General features: G+C 35.1%; 1 protein-coding gene across 2 annotated transcripts in view; it reads left to right on the plus strand.

The window, feature by feature from the left end:
• AGMO (alkylglycerol monooxygenase) overlaps positions 1-18791 on the plus strand; it is a 320330-nt gene that overhangs the window by 105121 nt on the left and 196418 nt on the right. For both annotated transcript variants that reach the window (XM_081800464.1, XM_081800465.1), the window contains exon 4: positions 8627-8730. In XM_081800464.1, the coding sequence (XP_081656590.1) occupies positions 8627-8730 (104 nt within the window). The remainder of the gene's footprint in view (positions 1-8626; positions 8731-18791) is intronic.

Genomic DNA, 18791 nt, shown 5'->3' on the forward strand with positions numbered 1-18791 from the left:
TGGAGTTAGTTCACTGAGTTATAACAAATTCCAGTGACTTAATGCAATAAAGATTTGTTTCTCACTCCCATCTTTGTTAAATATGGGTGAGTGGGGGCACCCTACTCCATGCCATCATTCAGACATCCAAGATCCTCCCATCTTTCCTTTGTCTTTGCATACAGAGCCCAGGGTACCAACATCCTCTACTGAATATTCTGTATATTGTTTGCAGTTGAAGGAGAACAGAGAGAGTGGAGGAGGCACAGCTGCTCTTTACCTCATCCCGAGGGGCAGTGGGGGTAGAAAATATAGTTTCTGCAACTAATAACAAAAATAATTAATTAATAAGAATAGCAATCATTACTTACCTTAGGCAAATTATTAGATCGCATTGTGTCTCCATTTCCTCATCTATAAAGTGGAAACCATACAATTACCTATCTATCTTCTAGTGTAGCTGTAACATATGAATTAGTATATGTAAAGTGTTTAAATTTTGCCTGGTACATGCTAAGCACTTTTATGTGCTTATATTATAATCATTGCTGTTAATACTATTTGGATTTGTATTATAACTATTATCACTCAAGCTCATCTTTGAGTAAAAACAGGGAGGGACTTTTATGACAATTCTAACCATTGAGTCGAGTAGGCAATGATCAAAAGTTGAATTGCATGAGATACTGTGAAATCTCATTTCCTGGGGCATTTTGAGAATAGAAAATAAAAGAAGATAGGAAAGTGGTCAGTCACTCAAACAGAGGGAAGGTAATGTCTTCTTACATTCTACAAAAGCCCTGTATAATCTTTAAAAAGGTTTTGTAAAACTTCAACTATAAAGTGATGCAGAACATGTGCAATCTACACAGAATTATATTTATTTTAAGGTGTGTAAGACTTTCCTGGACCAGTCAATCCTTTCTATATCTTTTTTAAAAATTTCTATTTGGTTTCAGGTTCTTTGAAATATTTTTTTTTCTATTTTGTGCTTTTATCTAGTAGAATACCTAAACAAATATTTGTACGTAGTAGAGATTTAATAGATTAGTGCTAAATAAGTATTTTTAAAAATCTACAATTAAAATGTAATCTTATTAAATTTAATCTTAATTCTTAGACTTTCCCGAAAGGATTTAAAAGAATACAACTGACACAAATGTGGACATATCAAAATTCTAAAATTTTAAAATTACATTTGTTATGTGTAAAATATGCAAGTGAATGTGGTAGGTGGTGGTAACATACTTATCAATATTATTTTAAATAATTTTACCATTTTGTTCAAATAACTCAATAATAAGCATTACATTATATTTTGCTTATGCATTGTATAGAAACAAGTTTGGATTGGAAAAATAATGTAAATTCTTATGGATTTTTTTTTTTTTTTTACTTTATACTGAAAAGCTGTATCTGCTTCTTTTTTGCTTGGTTTAAATTTTAAAAGAATATAAACATATAAATGGAGAACTCTCATTCTAGAACTCTGCATGATAGAATTTAAAAGCTTCCATTTGAATATACATTTTTTAAGAAGTATTAACGTTTCAATTCCTAGAAAGATTAAAGTGACTATTTAGTGTTTGTGAGAGTTTTAGTGCCATCATGTTACCTTCTCTAAAGAAATTATTTAATATCTAAATGTTGCCAAACATTCAGATAAGAAGAGAAAAATTTGGTCAGTTCTACATATGAACAGTTTCTGTGATGCTGAACATCTGGATATATGCAAAACATGTTAAACAAAAATGTGGAGGTCCAGCCAACTTGTCACTTTTATTCTCATTGATTTGACATTTTTGGATATACTTAATAATTTGTGTTTTGGTACTAAGTGGGCAAAGGACAGATTAGAATAAAATGCTACAAAGAATATCAGTCTCATTGAATGAATTGGTATTTTCATCAATTTTATCATCACAGTTTCATTTGCTGCTATAGGAAGAGGGTGAAGTTGTGTTCATAAAATTGATGATGTTGGTAATTAATTCAGTGAGTGGAGACTAGGAAAGTAACTGAGGGCATGTTCATTGTTATTCACTAGCTATTATATTTTCATTAGACTTTAGTTTAATAGCTTGAGTCTGCTTCTAACTTTCTATTTTCTTAGCTCAATAAATTTCTTGAAATCATTTATCAATCAACTTTTAAAGGATTAAACTTATGTCTCGTATATTCAAACTTTTAAAGGATTCACTTATGTCTCGTATATTCAAATTCAAGGTGACAATTGTTTTCATTTTAAAAATGGAAAAGGTCAGTGTCTTATAGTGTTAGATTTCTTGTTAAAGGGGATAGGCTATTGGGGCGCCTGGGTGGCTCAGTTGGTTAAGCAACTGCCTTCGGCTCAGGTCATGATCCTGGAGTCCCTGGATCGAGTCCCGCATCGGGCTCCCTGCTCGGCGGGGAGTCTGCTTCTCCCTCTGACCCTCCCCCCTCTCATGTACTCGCTCTCTCTCTCTCAAATAAATAAATAAAATCTTAAAAAAAAAAAAGGGGATAGGCTATTGTTCCTATCCAACATCATCTTTTAAGAGTGCATTTTGAACTCCTGAATGTCCTTTACTTATTGGAAATTATCATCTGAGGCCCAGAAAATACTTGGACCCAGTTACTACCATTTCTGAAGGACAAAAAAAAAAAAAAAAATCCAAGATGGGTGTGAATATATTAAGTAAATCATTGCTGAAAGTGGGGGGGGGGATCCTTTCTCTTCTTTAATGAAACAATTGTTCCCTTCACCCTTTCTATTTCATTTTTATTATTTATAAAATCAAAAATTTAAACTAAGCAATTCCACAAGACTGTTTGCAGTTCTCATGTTCCACAATCAACACAATATGCTAAATGTTGCATAAAGTGTTACTATCACCCCTTTATTGGTGCCAAGCATCACTAACATTTTACAAAATGCTGGTTACATTTCTGCCTTCATAACTTAAGGGCTTTCCAAATTATAAGTGAAGACAACATCATCACCCCCCAAGGATGCCCCAAGACTTTCTGGCCTGTCCACTAATGAAGATTAAATAGCTATCCTCTACCTGTGAAAATTTCTAATAGACCTATGCTTATGTCTCAGATTAACCTACAGGGTTATTGTCTGCATCCATAGGTGACAAGACACTTATTTAGACAAGAGACTTATTTAGATACATTTTAAATGTATAACACACATAGACTCCGTTAGCTTCTAGACACAAATTTCTCATCATGCTGAAAATTTTCTCCAAAGTAACCTCTGTTCTTTGTTATATATGCTAAAAATGTCTTTTATAAAACTCTCAAGTATTTATATTGAGTTTCATCAAAATTAAAACTTTTGTTCTTCATAAGATACTGTTAAAAAATGAAGTCAAGCCATAACGTAAGAGAAAATGTGTGCAAATCACATAGCTAATAAAGGACTTGTATGAAGAATATATGAGAGGGCGCCTGGGTGGCTCAGTTGGTTGAGCGACTGCCTTCGGCTCAGGTCATGATCCTGGAGTACCGGGATCGAGTCCCGCATCGGGCTCCCTGCTCGGCAGGGAGTCTGCTTCTCCCTCTGACCCTCCTCCTTCTCATGCTCTCTGTCTCTCATTCTCTCTGTCTCAAATAAATAAATAAAATCTTTAAAAAAAAAAAAAAAAAGAATATATGAGATTTCCGAAAGCTCAATAATAAGAAAAAAATTCAACTAAAATATGGGCACAATTTTGAATAGAGAGTTCAAAGAAGATATACAGATGGCAACAGATGGCAAATAATCACATGGAAGGATAACCATAGTCATTAACCATATGTCAATGAAAATTAAAACTTCAATGTGATATAATTACATAGCTATTAGAATGCTATGAAATAAATGAATTAAAAATAAAACTAATAATGCCAAGTGTTGCCAGAGATATGGAGCAGATGTAACTCTCATACACTCCTGGTGGTAGTACAAACAGGCACAGCCACTTTGGAAAATGGTTGGACAGTTTCTTTACAAGGTAAATGTAAATATGCTATACAGCTCAGTAATCTCACTCCTAGGTATTTGCCCAAGTGAAATGAAACTTATGATAAGAGAAAAACTGTATGAGAATATTTATAGGTTCTTTATTGGTAATTCCCTGAACTGGAAGCAACTAAACTGTTCTTCAATTACTGAATGAATAAAAACAAAACAAAAAGTGTGATGTGACCATAAAAATGGAATACTACTCAGCAAGAAAAAGGAATAAACTACTGATAAATACAGCAAAATGGAGAAATCTATAATGCATTATGCTAAGTGAAAGAAACCAGACTCAAAAGGCTAAATACTATGTAATTCATTTATATGACATTCTCAAAAGGGCAAAACTATCGGAAAGAATTCAAATCAGTGGATGTAAGAGACTGGGAGAATGAGGCCAAGGGGGATTGACTACTGTATTACCTACTTCTTTCTGACACATTGGTGGCTTATCTCACAGTCTCTGTGGGTCTGGAATCTGGGCACAGCTTAGTTGAGTGCTCCTGGCTCAAGATCTTTTAAGAGGTTGTGGTTAAGCAGTTAAGCTGCCTACTCATTGCAGTGTTATATGAAGGATCCGCTGGAGGTAGATCTGCTTCCAAATTCACTTACATGGTTATTGGCAGGATTCAGTTCCTTGTGGAGTTTGAGCTGAGGTGCTTAGTTCCTCACTGGTTAGCTTGAGGCCTCTCCTAATTCCTTGCCATATATGCTTTTCCAAAAGGCAGTTCACAACATGGTGGCTGACTTTCCTCAGACAGAGCATTTGAGAGTATGAGAGAGAGCACCCAAGACATAAGCCTCTGTCTTTTTATAACCTAATGTCAGAAGTGATATCCCATTACCTTGCCCAAAATTATGTTCATTAGAAGGGAATTATTAAATCCAGCCCCAAATCAAGGGAAGGGATTATATAAGAGATGAACATCCTCCAAGGGCACGGAATCATTGGGGGCCATCTTAGAAACTACTTCCATAGGCAATCCTCTGGATCCCAGTGATTCATTTTTCTCCTACTTCAAAATACCCTCACCTCTCCCAAGATCCCAAGAGTTTCATCCCATTACATTATCAGTTCAAAGTCCAGAATCTCATCATCTGATCAGAGAGCCATGTTAGAGTCTACTTGCCCTGACCACAAAGTGCAATGAGGAATTTTGGGGGTTGGTCAAAAATTTCCTGTACCTTGATTGCGATTACACAGCTGTATTTGTTTGGCAAAAACTCATATTACCAAGTACAAAAAAGGGATGGATTTCACTGTATGTAAGTCATACTTTAATTTAAAAAAAATAGAAGAAGTTAACAAACTTAAAAATATAACATACGCACAAACACACATATTACATTAAATTTTGGCCAAATTGAATGATTGGTCAATGTATTAGTAAAATATATTTATACAAATCTTTATTTTAACACTGGAAAACAGCATAAATGTTTCTAATTATATCATTGAAAAACCATAATAACATACCATATGCTTATATAATCCGTAATTCTCTTGTAGGAAAATAAAATTGTTACAGACTACAACTTATAATTACATTAGTTCTTTGATAGAAAGACGTTTATTCTTAAAAAACCATTTTTTCCTCTTTAATATTTGTTTTTATTCCTTAGAACAGATAATTAAATTCAAATATTAGGGGAAATGAATGTATTTATAAATGCACTATTAATTTTTCATTTTGTTTACAAAAGAACTATTGAAACAATTTTCTATAAAATGCAGTTGTATAACCACTTTGAGAATGATTTACTTCAAGTAAGGTGCATAAACTGTGGGAAAAAAATCTTATATTTTTTCTTGTTTTTCCTTGTTCTGAAAAGTGACAGAGGTAAGGCAGTAGGATCCAGTTACTGTACCCTGTTTATACAGCTGTACTTCATTGAACGAAGGCTTGTGTTACACACAGTTTGTGATAGGAAGTAAATGCTTTTAAAACAACTAAAGAGATAGGTCTTTAACCTCCACCTTTGTGGATTCTTTGTTCCACCATTTAGCTTCTGTGGAAGTTATAGGAAGTAATTTAAATATATGTTATTACTCTCTAATTGGACCTCATCTGATTAGCTCATCCCCTTCTGAACTCATAACATAGATACATTATGATGAGTTTTTAAAGCAAATCCTGAAAAGTCCAACAAAATGGACAATGATTTTTTTTTGTAATGAAATTTATAAGTAATAGGTTCTGAAATGTTTAATAATGGGTATGTTTTAAAGAGAAAATGGTGTTTGGATTATTTCAGGGTCTCACTCTGTAAGGAGTTTTAAAAGACTTAGGAGATTCACCAAATTTATTACCTCTTAATAAACTTTGACACAATAGTGCCACAGGATTCTTGGTTTATCTCTTATTTGTAGCTGTATAAACTAGCCAATCAACCAGAGATTAAGGTTCTAGGTTATTTCAAGGATTATACCTGGGAAGTTAGAGGTCATTATGGTCAAGTAGTTTCCATTTGTATAAGAGCAGTTTCCTTAATTGCTTGGGTAAAAATATAGGGTCATTATAAGGAATGATTAAAATGTCAACCAGTTAAGATCTCAGTTACATATAAACTTATGGCTTATGAAAATACTTGCCACCCCTTGAAAATATATAACTTTAATAATAATGACTTCTGATGGGGCCCTCTATTCATAATTCTGTTCATAATCTTTCCATTTTCACATAAGTCCTTCTTACATCTGAGCTATCATTTATTTATTTATTTTTTAAAGATTTATTTATTCATTTGAGAGAGCGAGAATGAGAGAGAGTACATGAGACGGGGGAGGGTCAGAGGGAGCCCTATGCGGGACTCAATCCAGGGACTCCAGGATCATGACCCGAGCCGAAGGCAGTTGCTCAACCAACTGAGTCACCCAGGCGCCCTGAGCTATCATTTATTTACCAAAATTCTTTTGCATATTTTGTTTGGTAACTCCCTATATAGATTGTCCAGAGAGTTTTTCATTTCCTAAATGAATGGCAGAGAAGGCACCCAGATTGGTGGGGGAAGGAGTTTATTTATTTATTTATTTTTATATCTATATACATTTGTATATTTATATCTCCATAATTTTCATAAAATCCTCTAACAAATTTTATTCTGCCAAGTGCTAGGTATTTTAACTACTAGTATATGGCAACTGTGAAGACCAGTAACCAGGCACCTGTGTAGCTCATTTTGTTAAGTGCCTGACTACTGATTTCAGTTCAGGTCATGATCTCAGGGTCATTAGATCAAGCCCCGAGTTAGGCTCCATGCTGGATGTGGAGCATACTTAAGAGTCTTTCTCTCCCTTTCCCTCTGTTCTTCCCCCTTCCCCCTCCCCCAACTCATGTGCACCTGTATCCACACTCTCTCTTAAAAAAAAAAAGACCAATAACCCATCCAGTATTTCCACTCTTAGGGTCACTGTTCAGTCCACATGCATGCAAGACTAAAAGATTTGATTTCTAATCTGTACTGCCAGGGATACAGAGATCATACCACACAGTTAATTCTGTCTCCTATATCTGTAGCAAAGAACGTAATTATAGTTAGTGTAGCTAAGAACGTACTTTCTTTTAACTGAATAGACTACAGTGTGGTTTCTGTAATTCTGATGAGAAAAAAATATTCACAGAATGAAAAATGTGGGTTTGTTCTATCTACTTAGGAGGTCATTATAGTGGCATATTGTAGAAAAAACAAACAACTATCCCTTTAGGATGTAAATGAATTGCAAGGCAGTATGTGGGCAATCTGCATAATACTTGATGAAAATAAACAACTTACATTTCCTTTTTTTATTGTAAGGATGAACAACAATTATGTGGGAGAATTTTAGAAATGGTAGTGTTTGCGTAAGGTACAGGAAGAGCTGTATGTATTAGCTAATATATTTCTGTAAATAAAAATGAAATGTTGGGGCACCTGGGTGGCTCAGCCATTAAGTATTTGCCTTTGACTCAGGTAATGATCCTGGGGTCCTGGGATAGAGCCCTGCATCGGGCTCCCTGCGTGGCAGGAAGCCTGCTTCTCCCTCTCCCACTCCCCCTGCTTGTGTTCCTGCTCTTGCTGTCTCTCTCTGTCAAATAAATAAATAAAATCTAAAAAATGAAATGTTAAGTCTTAGAACCAAATATTATTCTGCTTTGCCTTTTATTCCAATAGACAGATTTTGAGACTTCTTAAAAAGGCATCAGGAAGGAATTTTATGTAATATTTCATTCCAGAATTTATGTACCAATTTCTCCCATCACATTATTCTTCTTTAATTATAAATATATTATCACATACTGAAAAATCATCACTATCCATTGACTGTATTGTTACAACATTGACAGTAAGCTTTTATGATTTGTCATATTATAATAATACATTAGCAAGTATAAATTTTGGAAGTCATTTTAGCTTGCTGGAGGCATTTAATTATATCATATACACTATACATACTTATTTGCTATGTTTCAGTTTTCTTATTTGTTTGTAATTTATACTCTCGCTGTTTCCAAAAGTCATTTGAAGCAGCTTATTTTAATTATAATTATATTGGCTAGGTTTTTCAGAGATGTTCCAGATTTTTTTCCTCACTTAACAAGAGCAGCATACATAAGTGAAAATGGAAGTTGCTTTGTTCTTATTCTCATGGCTCATTTCAAATTATGTGTTTTGCAGAGGTTAATATCATGTGGGCTGGACACCAAACCCACCACAGTTCTGAAGACTATAACTTATCCACAGCACTGAGACAATCTGTTTTCCAAATATATACTTCCTGGGTAAGTTGTATAAAATTGGATAAATGTGATAATATAATACATTTTTTAAAGTCTCAATTGTTTCTATTTCCTCTAAGTAAACTAAAGAAAGTGTTTTAGTAAAACACTTTAGTTTTTAGTTTTCTCCTTCTATAAGGCAAGACACATAAGAAGCAAGTGATGTTTTGTAATGGTAGACTTTTATTTGATAAAACAAAGCAAAGCAAAACAACAAAAAACAACTTCACCTTGGGCACCTGGGTGGCTCATATGGTTAAAAAACAACTTCACCTTGAGGTATAAAGCAAGGTGAGAGATGATTGGGTGTCTATTTTTTTTATTTACTATAACTAATGAAAGTGATATATAGACAATGTATCTCAGTTCAAATATATGCAAACAAAGATTTCATTTGAAACTTTTAAAAGCAGTTTTTAAAAATTCGATTCCCATTTCTGCATGCCCAAGTGAAATCTACTTAAATTCTTTGCTTTTCATTTACATATTAGAACAGTTAATATGATGCTCAATAAAAATTTTGGCTCTAAAATATTTTTACCCTAGGATATGAGCAGACTAATGAAAACCAGAAATAGTCTGTAGTTTGAAGTTTCTTCTGATTCACTGGGCAAACCTGACCCACTTGGTAATAGCCCTCATTTGTGATTGTCACTCTTTAGATCTCCATAGCTATCCAAACTACTGCTGCAAAGAGGCATATTGAGCTAGAAGGTCAGCATTATCGGGGCATCTGGCTGGCTCAGTCCATAGAGCATCTGACTCTTGATTTTGGGATCATGGGTTCGAGCACTCATTGGGTGTAGAGATTACTTTAAAAGAAAAAGAAAGAGTTATCGATGTGTAAGTGCTATTAACTATAAATTACAATGATCTAACTTTTGTATGGTCCTTTATAGTTTACAAGGGACTTTCAGATATCATTTATTGAATACTTTCTGTGTGCCAGACAATTTTCTAAGATCTATTTATGCATTAACTTATTTGATCTTCAGGGCAACTTTAAGACACAGGTACTATTATCATTCTTATTTTAAAATGATGGAACTGAGTTTATAGTTCAGTCACAGAACTAGTAAAGGGAGGAGTTGAATTTGAAATCATTCAACCTGGCTGCAAGGTCCTGGATCTTATTCTTCACACTATATACTCTTGTATTTGTCTCTACATTGTTATTCACTTACATTACTCTGTTAGATCAAGTGTTACTATTTTCAGGGGACTGAAAATCAGTGAGGTTAATTACACAGCTAGAAAGTGACAAAACCCCATATTTGAAACCAGGTGCCTCATAACCTATAAAAATGCATATACTGGCAGGTGTTGTAACCCAAAACAGCAGCACAGGCAAAACAAATCTATAAGCCAGTGATGGTACAAATACATTTGCTGAAAGAGATATAAAAAGAAATCCACCCCACCACCCCCCATACTACACCCCCGTGTTACAGCTTGTGTTAATTTCCTAGGGCTGCCATGACAAAGTATCACAAACTGGGTAGCTTAGAACAACAGAATTGTGTTGTCTTACAGTTCTGGAGGCCAGAAGTCTAAAATCAAGGTGTCATCAGGGCCATGGTCCCCCCTGAAGTCTCTAGGGAAGGAACTGTTCTAGTCCTGTCTCTAAAATTTTTAGTTTCTGATAGTTCCTTGGCTTTTAGGAGCATAATGCTGGTCTTCACATGGTGATCTCCCCGTGTCTATGTCCAAATTTCTTTTTTTTATATATAAGTCATTTTGGATTAAGCCCACCTTACTCCATTATGAGCACATCTTAACTAATTACATCTATAAGGACTCTATTTCCAAATAAGGTCACATTCTGTGGTATTAGGGGACAGGATGTCAACACATGAATTTTGGGGGGACACAATTCAATCCATAACATGCTCTAAGAAACATAGGTGGAAACAAAAGAGTTTCTATTATATTATATATATTCCATCTTCTTATAGCTTGTCCTGGAACTCTGGATGATTCGATGTGAAGAAAATACTACCTCTCTCACAGTTGCCTAGCTCAAGACTGGGAACAGGCCCCTGATGGAGGGGAGGTATACTGACTATCCTTCCTTCTTAAGAAATAGCTTCATTAATACAAACTTTTATTATCCTGTACAAAACGGGCTTGAATATGTGACTGATTAAAATAATAATCTCAAAAATCTTTATTCTCTCCTGAGTTACAAAGATAACTTTGCATAAAGATAACTCAAGCCTCCAGGGCTTACATTTTGGGGGAGAAAGCCTCCAAGAAAAGATGGAGCTGTATCTGAAGTTGCTCCAGGAAAATCAAATGCAGTGAGTGAATTGGTTGTCTGAGGAATTATCAAACAAAAATTTTTGTCAGAGCATCATAGACTTCAGAACTAGAAGGAATCTGGGAGACAATATATTTAAATCATCCATTTTAAAGGATGCCTTTAAAGCAGAGGAGCCTGCTACATCATACAGTATTGAACATTGCTGGTTGGAATTTGAGTCCAGACATCTGACTTCAAGTTTATGGTGATCTTTATCCTGGTTTCATTTTTGCCATTCCCCCTATTAAGTCAATACACTCACAGTTACAGATTAGTGAAAACCTAAGTAAAATGCAGGTTCACACCTATTTATTGCCAGTATAAATCCCTTTTACAACCTCATATCATCTTGCCAATGACACAAAATATGCTGAGTAAAGAAATGAGCATTGGAATGCATCAGAAGCTGTTAATTTGGGGTAGTAGAATGAGCGGGGGCGGGGAGGATTTGCAGTGTGGGGAATGAAAGGTAGAGATTGTGAATCTGCCTGGATTTTTGTCTAGCATTTGTAGGTTTGTTAGAAGATGGCATAGATGGTTTAAGTGTCTGTGATCGTTGGTCTTTCTAGACATTAAAATCAAAGACCATCATAAGGTTTTTCTTTGAGTCTTTTTAAAGATTCTTTTCGTTAGTGCTGATAGGTAAGGTGTATAACTTGGTAGTTAGCTAACTATATCTTAGAACAAATAATACATGTCTTTGAAAAGAAAATTAACTTGTATAATGAAAAGCAAAATTAATCTCAGAGTGTTTTTCTTTGCTATTACTATGAAAATTAGGGTGGCAGACCTGTCATTTTAAGTAGTTAAACATAAGAATTCAGCTTTCGAGAATCTCTAACCAAACGTTTTGCACTGTTTTTTAAAGCCGGTTTTAACCTTAGTTTTAACATTACTTGTCCAAAAAGAACTACAGTGGATGGAGTACCATTTTAAGTGAGCTTTATTTACTATACATTGAATTAGGTGGTTTTGTGTGTTACTTCCATCTTTTACTAAATATCTTAATTGATATAATGACTTAAACATGATAGTCTCTCCAAATAATAAAATGTGTCTAGATCTGTGAATATTATGTTATATATAACAGTGTCAAGATTAACATTTCATTTTCTTCCAGCTTTATTCAGATAAAATACCTGAATGCTACAGTTTATATTCAAAGCATAGCTAGAGAAGTGGTAGAAAATAATAAAATGGGATATGTCAAAAGGTTACAGGATCCAACTTGAAGGAACTCCCAATGTCCAAAATCCGGAACAATATGAACAACAAAATATATAACACAGTGTGGAGTTATAATCCAAAACATAAAATAAATATCTTTGAAATCAGTCCATACCAATATAAATGATTGAATAACTAAACAAATGGAGACAAATATATGGGAGACAAGTTCCTTTAAAGAATTCCAAAAGAATTATAGATAACATATGTAGATACTTCCCCACCCCTGGAAAATGGTGCTTAATGCACCCCTTACCTAGCCCTTTGATTGTAGACTGTACTGAGTAACTCCTGTGCAAAGAATAGAGAATGTATAAAGGATAATAGCATGTAATGGGACAAATGGTAACTACACTTGTGGCGAGCATAACATAATGTATAAACTTGTCAAATTAGTAAGTTGTATACTTTAAACTAATGTAACATTGTGTGTCAACTATATTCAGATAAAAACAAACAAAACAAACAAAAGGAAAAAAAGACAAAGGGTGAGGTGAGGGTGGGAGGTAACTTTAGAGTGGAGAAACTTGGCAAAGACAATCTCAGATAAAGTTAACATTAACAGTGGTATCTTGTTGATAGCATATACCCTTTGATAAGATGTGATCATAATGTCCTATTAAATGACCCTTCACCCCAGTGGTATTTATCACCAAAACCCATAGCCCCAGGCTTTAACCATCAGAAAAGACAATTGTCAAACCCAAACTGAGGGGCGTTCTACAAAATACCTAACCTAGTACTCCTCAAAAGTATGAAATGAAATACAAGTGACATCTGAGAAACTGTCACAGATGAGAAGAGGCTATAAGATGTAAAGACTATGTAATAACGCATCCTGGGTGGGATCCTAAAACAGAAAAAGAACATTAGGGGGAAAAAACTAGTGAAATCTAAATGAGGTGTGGAGTTTAGTTAATAGTAATGTACTAATTTGTTTCTTAGTTGTGGCAATTCAGCACAATAAAATGTTAACAAGAGATACTGGGTGGAGAGTATGTAGCTACTCTGTACTATCTTTGTAACACTTTTACAAATATAAAACTATTATAAAAACATTTATTAAAAAATACAACTACATGTACATACCTACATTTTCCCAGAGCCACTGTGGATGACATAACAACTCTAGAAAACCAAAAACCAACCAAACAAAACCCCTTAGAACTAGCAGCAATAGTCATTGATTCCTGAGACGTCTGAAGCATCCTAGAGAACAATGATTCAGCCAGTACTATTTTATTTGTTTAAAGATTTTATTTATTGATTGATTGCAAGAGCACGAGCCAGGGGAGGGTACGAGGGAGAGGAGATAGAGATCCCAAGCAGACTCTGCACCGAGCATTGAGCCCCATGCGGGGCTCAATCCCATGACCCCGAGATCATGACCTGAGCCGAAACCAAGAGTCAGACACTCAGCTGACTGAGTCACTCAGGTGCCCCCAGCCAGTACTATTTTAAATTGGTTTTAAAGTAACTCTTTATTTTTCCATTCTTAATCCCTCAACCCATCACCCACTGTTTCCTTTCCAGAATGCTGGCTCTGAACAAGCTGAATTGCTCTATAGCTTTGAGAAAGGAATTTTATAGACTCCCTACCACATGCAGAGGTAGTCAAAACCTGGTCCCACTTCTGTCCCCAGTCTCATCTTCCACAATCCCCCAATGTCACCTCATTTTCAATTAACAATTAATTTTCAGTTCTCTAAATCTACCATGTCATAATGTCTTGGTAGTCATTGCACATCCGGTTACCTCTGCCAGGAAAATTATTGCTCCTTACCTCTGATGTTATATCCTTCAAGACTCAATTCATTACTCTGTACAGATGATTTCTAACTTTGCCTGGGTTCCTTTTTTTTTTTTTTTTTTTTTTTGGTCCCATAGAACCCTTGCACATCTCTATTATAGTATTTATTATTTGCATTCTTGCTTTTCATGCCAGCCTGTAAACTTTAAAAGGTATTTTTCACTAGATCTCTAAAGTGCCTGATGCAGTCAGTGCTTAATAAATGTATAGTACATAAATAAAAGAAATTTTAAAGTTTTAGGGATGTCATATATTTGACATTATGGGTGTCAAACATTCTGCTACATTAACTAGCTAAGTCCAATGTGTGAAATAATTTAAATCTGTCATTCCTTTGAATATTCTTTATTTAAAATATCTCCAAAAATTAGAGCATAGGTGAGTAACTTATTTACCTTTTTGAATAAAATATATTTGGCATATTTGTTTTATATATGAAGCTATAGAATGGGAAAGAGTAATCTCTACATTTAATGAGCTGAGTATTTCTCTTAAAAGCATAGTAAATTAATGATAAATGCACTTAGTTAAATGACTAGGTTGGGTAATTTATTTTTAGCTCTGTAGTATATCTTAATACTTAAAATTGTTCTGTTTTTTAGGTTAGTGTTATAATCAATATTATAAGAATTTATAAAATACGTTTATAGTATATTAGTGATCTAGAAAGAGGTAAATTTTATCCACCATCAGAGGAAAGAAATATAGTTATAATGTCAATTTATGAAAACTTTTCTTAACCACAAGTTAGGGAACCTGTAAATATATAGTGATATTATTTTTGAGAGTAATCATTTAAAAATACATACTGATTACATTTAAGAAACACGAGAGAACAATTTATCAGAAATAAGGAAGTCTGAATCCCAGAGAGCTCAGTTATTAACTAGCTTTGCCACTCTGAATCAACTGATTAATGTTTGCATCTCAGTGATTTTTTACATGAAATGGGGTAATTAATATTTGCTCTGCCTTCTTCTATTGTTATTTTGAAAATTACCTTAAATGATGAGTGTGGAAATTTTTTGAACTATATCAAGTATGACTCACATGTATAATATTGTTTTTATATTACATATAAGACTGCAGAGGAAACTTTAGTGAAATCTCAAATTTTTTATTACATCGTACTTTCTGCCAAACTATATAAGCAAAGACTATTTTTCAATATGTGGGAGTTGGAATTATATAAAGACAAATGTGAACAAATAAAGACACAGAAACTAACAACTTTGATGTACTGCAGTCAAATACATTAGGGATAGAATTCTCATAACTCTTATGTCACAGATGGAAAGCATGCCCTAAGCCCCCTATGCAGTAAAGAAATAAAACATCTCTCAGGACTTTGCCTCAGAACTCCAAGGCGTCCCTCGCCACTCTCAACCACCATTCAAAGACAGCATATAAGACAAAGTTCATGTCCACATATTAAATAAATGAAGCCCTTTGCTTGTTTGTATCTTGACCTGTCTGAGCCTTGATTCTAGCATGCATCAGGAATATAGAATTATTCTGTAGTGTACCAAAGTCAGTTTAAAATTTGGTAAAAATAAAATTATTCTCTGATATTTAACATTTCATTTTACAGAAATTTAATAGTCATTTGTAGTTTTTATGATGAAGGGTAAATAAGAAGACTCATAATGAAGAGCTCTACATAAGACAGCATTATCTTATTATCTTTATTGCTACTTTAAATGTAAAACTGGCTAAAATATTCAACTCTCTTTACATGTAATTGTTCTTATTTTGAGATGTGCATCCATTATTTTTTTGTTTTCCATATAAAGTCTTGATTGGCAGAGCTGGTCATGGTGGCAAAGGTTGGGGATATAAAGAGGAATAGGACATGTGCTCTGTTCTTAAGGTGCTCGCTTTCTTTGGTGGGATTCCAGTAAGTCAACAGCCATTATAAATACAAGTTGTTAAGGTTTTAGGGAGAAATGTCTGCTTTGGGAACCATGGTGGGTGAAGGGGAGCATCGTAGAAGAAATGCCTGAGTCCAATCTGTAAGAAGAATAAAATTTTGCCAAGAATGAGGTTGTAAATGGAATATTATGTAGAAGGAGCATGTCTTTAAAAACACAAAATTTTGGGGGGAAAAAGTATAGTAAACTTAGTGAATTGCAAGTAAAGTATATGGTATGTGTATTAGTTTCCCAGAGCTGCGATAACAAAGTACTGGGTCTTAGAAATTTATTGCCTCATAGTTCTGGAAGCTAGAAATCAGATATCACGGTATTGGCAGGGTTGGTCCCTCCTGAAGGCTATGAGGAAGCATCTGTTCCATGCCTCTCCCCTAACTTCTGGTGGTTTGCTGGCAATTTTGGGTGTTCCTTGGCTTGTAGACGCATCACACGGATCTCTGCCTTCACCTTCACATGGCATTCTTCCTGTGTGCCTGTCTGCCTCTGTGTCCAAATTTCCCCCATTTATAAGGAAACCTGTCATTTTTGGATTAGAGCCAACCCTAATTACCTCATTTTACTTTGATTACCTCCATAAAAAAATCTATTCACATAAGGTCACATTCTGACGTACAGGGGGTTGGCCTCACATATTTTCTGGGGAAACACAATTCAGTGCATAAAGTTTGAGTATGGCTAGAATATAGGATGTTTAAGAAGGTGGAATGGGCAAAGGGGAAAATGGATAAAAGCATAGAAATGGGAACAGAAAGATGGGCCTAGATTAGTTAAAATAAGGACTTCCTAAGTAAAAACACAAGCACTTAATCCAAACATACAATTTAAGTAGATGTGTTTTAAGGATAGAGATCAGTAGACTATCTGTGCTCACAAGATCTGGTTCTGTGTCGTGATAGATTATGTAGATTTCAGGAATGTGGGATGGTGTACTTGATTATTCAATCTTATTTCCTCAATTATGAAGGAATTTTTTTTCTCTAAAGCATTATAAAAATAAATGGGAATCATACAAGTACAGATATTAGTAAAGTTCGACTATTTTATTAAAATAAGATAGACATGAATCCTGGAGCTAATTTTATTTTCCCATTTCATTCAAAGTAATTAGACACCTAACTTGAACCAGTTTGCTTTGTAGCTTACTTGTGGACGTCTCTCCCCTCTCGATCCCTGCTTTTCCTCCCAGTTTGTCATGCCTCACCGCTTTATCTCCTACTTCATCCAACCTGAAGTGCATCATTTCTTTGACTCTGGAAAAGTCTGCCTCCTTCTGTTGCATCTGCCCTGAAATCCCCAAGCTGTGCTTGAATTCGGTCACCCACCTACTTCATTCCCACACCCAGCTTGCTGAACTCCATGGGTGCCCTGCAGCACCAGTGAGCATCTTGTTGCTGCTCCATGTACGGCTTCCAGACGGAGCTGAGGGGTCAGTGCTGTTCACCATGCCATCCTCCCAACCTGGGAGAAGACCTTCCAGAATTCTGCAGTCTCAAGGGCTCTTCTCCTCTCATGCTCCTTGCTTTAAGCCAGTGAACATATTTAAAACTTCACAGAGAATGTGAGTTTTTCTGGTTTTCCCTCACTCAACTTTCTTTTCAGATATATGCATTAAGATTTGTGAAGTCACAAGTGCACACACTTTCTTGTCTCTAGTTTTATAGAAATTGTTCACCTCTTTTCTGCAGGTCTTATCCTTAAATTGGTGACATTGCTCCTGTCTTAGTTCCTGCCTTGGACTTTGTCTGACCAGCTACTCTTGACATCTGTCCCTCTTCCTCTTAACTGGCTCTTTCTGAATATACCAAAAATATATTCATATCTCTCACATTAAAAAAAACATGAAATCTCCCCCATCCATATGTTCTATTGAAGGAAAACCCCCAACTCTCTCCTTCCTTGTTCTTACAGAAAGAGAAGTAAGTAATCCCTACCTCTATCTCAATACCTCTTTTGAGTGATTTTTAAACTTAGTGAGGTCTGGATTTCAGGCCTACTGCTCCACTCATCCAAACCTACAAATTCAGTGTCATTTTTCAGTTCAGTTGATATTTGTACAACATATTTCCTTATTCAACAGCTTCCTTGGGATATACCTCAAGGACTCCAACAAGCATTCCCTAGGTTGAACCTTATAAACCTCTTCTTCCTGCTGTCTGCTCTCTCAGTAAACAGTATCACCCAACATACAAGCCTACAAATCTGGATGTCTTCTGATACTCCTCTGTCCCTCTCATGTTCTATGTTTAGATAGTTACCAAAGCCTTAGATCCCTTGCATGTATTCTGCCCCTTTATCTTCATGACTACAGCTGTGCTTAAATGGGTGCTATTTTTCACTGGGCTAGTGAGATAGATTTCAAACCTATTTTTATATTTCTTACAAGCTTTAAAAAAAAATTTAACTGCTCTCTCACAGCCTGGGATAAATCTAGTCTCCTTAGAATGGCATTAAAAGGCTCCCCTCGTGGTTTTGACCAAAGTCTAAATTATCTTTTGTTTTTTGCTTTTGTTTGGCTGTGATGAGTCATAGACTCACCAGAGACTTTCTGATGAAAGCTATAGATGGTTTCTTTAGAAAATTGCATATGCTTCCAAGCAAGAAGCTCATACTTTGTTGTAGTGATGTCGAGGGGATTCACAGTCTCCCTCAGATCTGTCTGTGAATCCCACAGTCCAAACCAATCTCTTGGCACACTAACACTTTCAGCAAGTCTGAGGTACTTATATTCCCCCCCTTTTTTTATTTTATTATGTTATGTTAATCACCATACAATACATCATTAGTTTTTTTTTTT

Source organism: Leptonychotes weddellii, chromosome 12 (assembly GCF_054177405.1).
Source record: "Leptonychotes weddellii isolate Sample4059 chromosome 12, ASM5417740v2, whole genome shotgun sequence".
In the NCBI taxonomy this organism is placed as follows: Eukaryota; Metazoa; Chordata; class Mammalia; order Carnivora; family Phocidae; genus Leptonychotes; species Leptonychotes weddellii.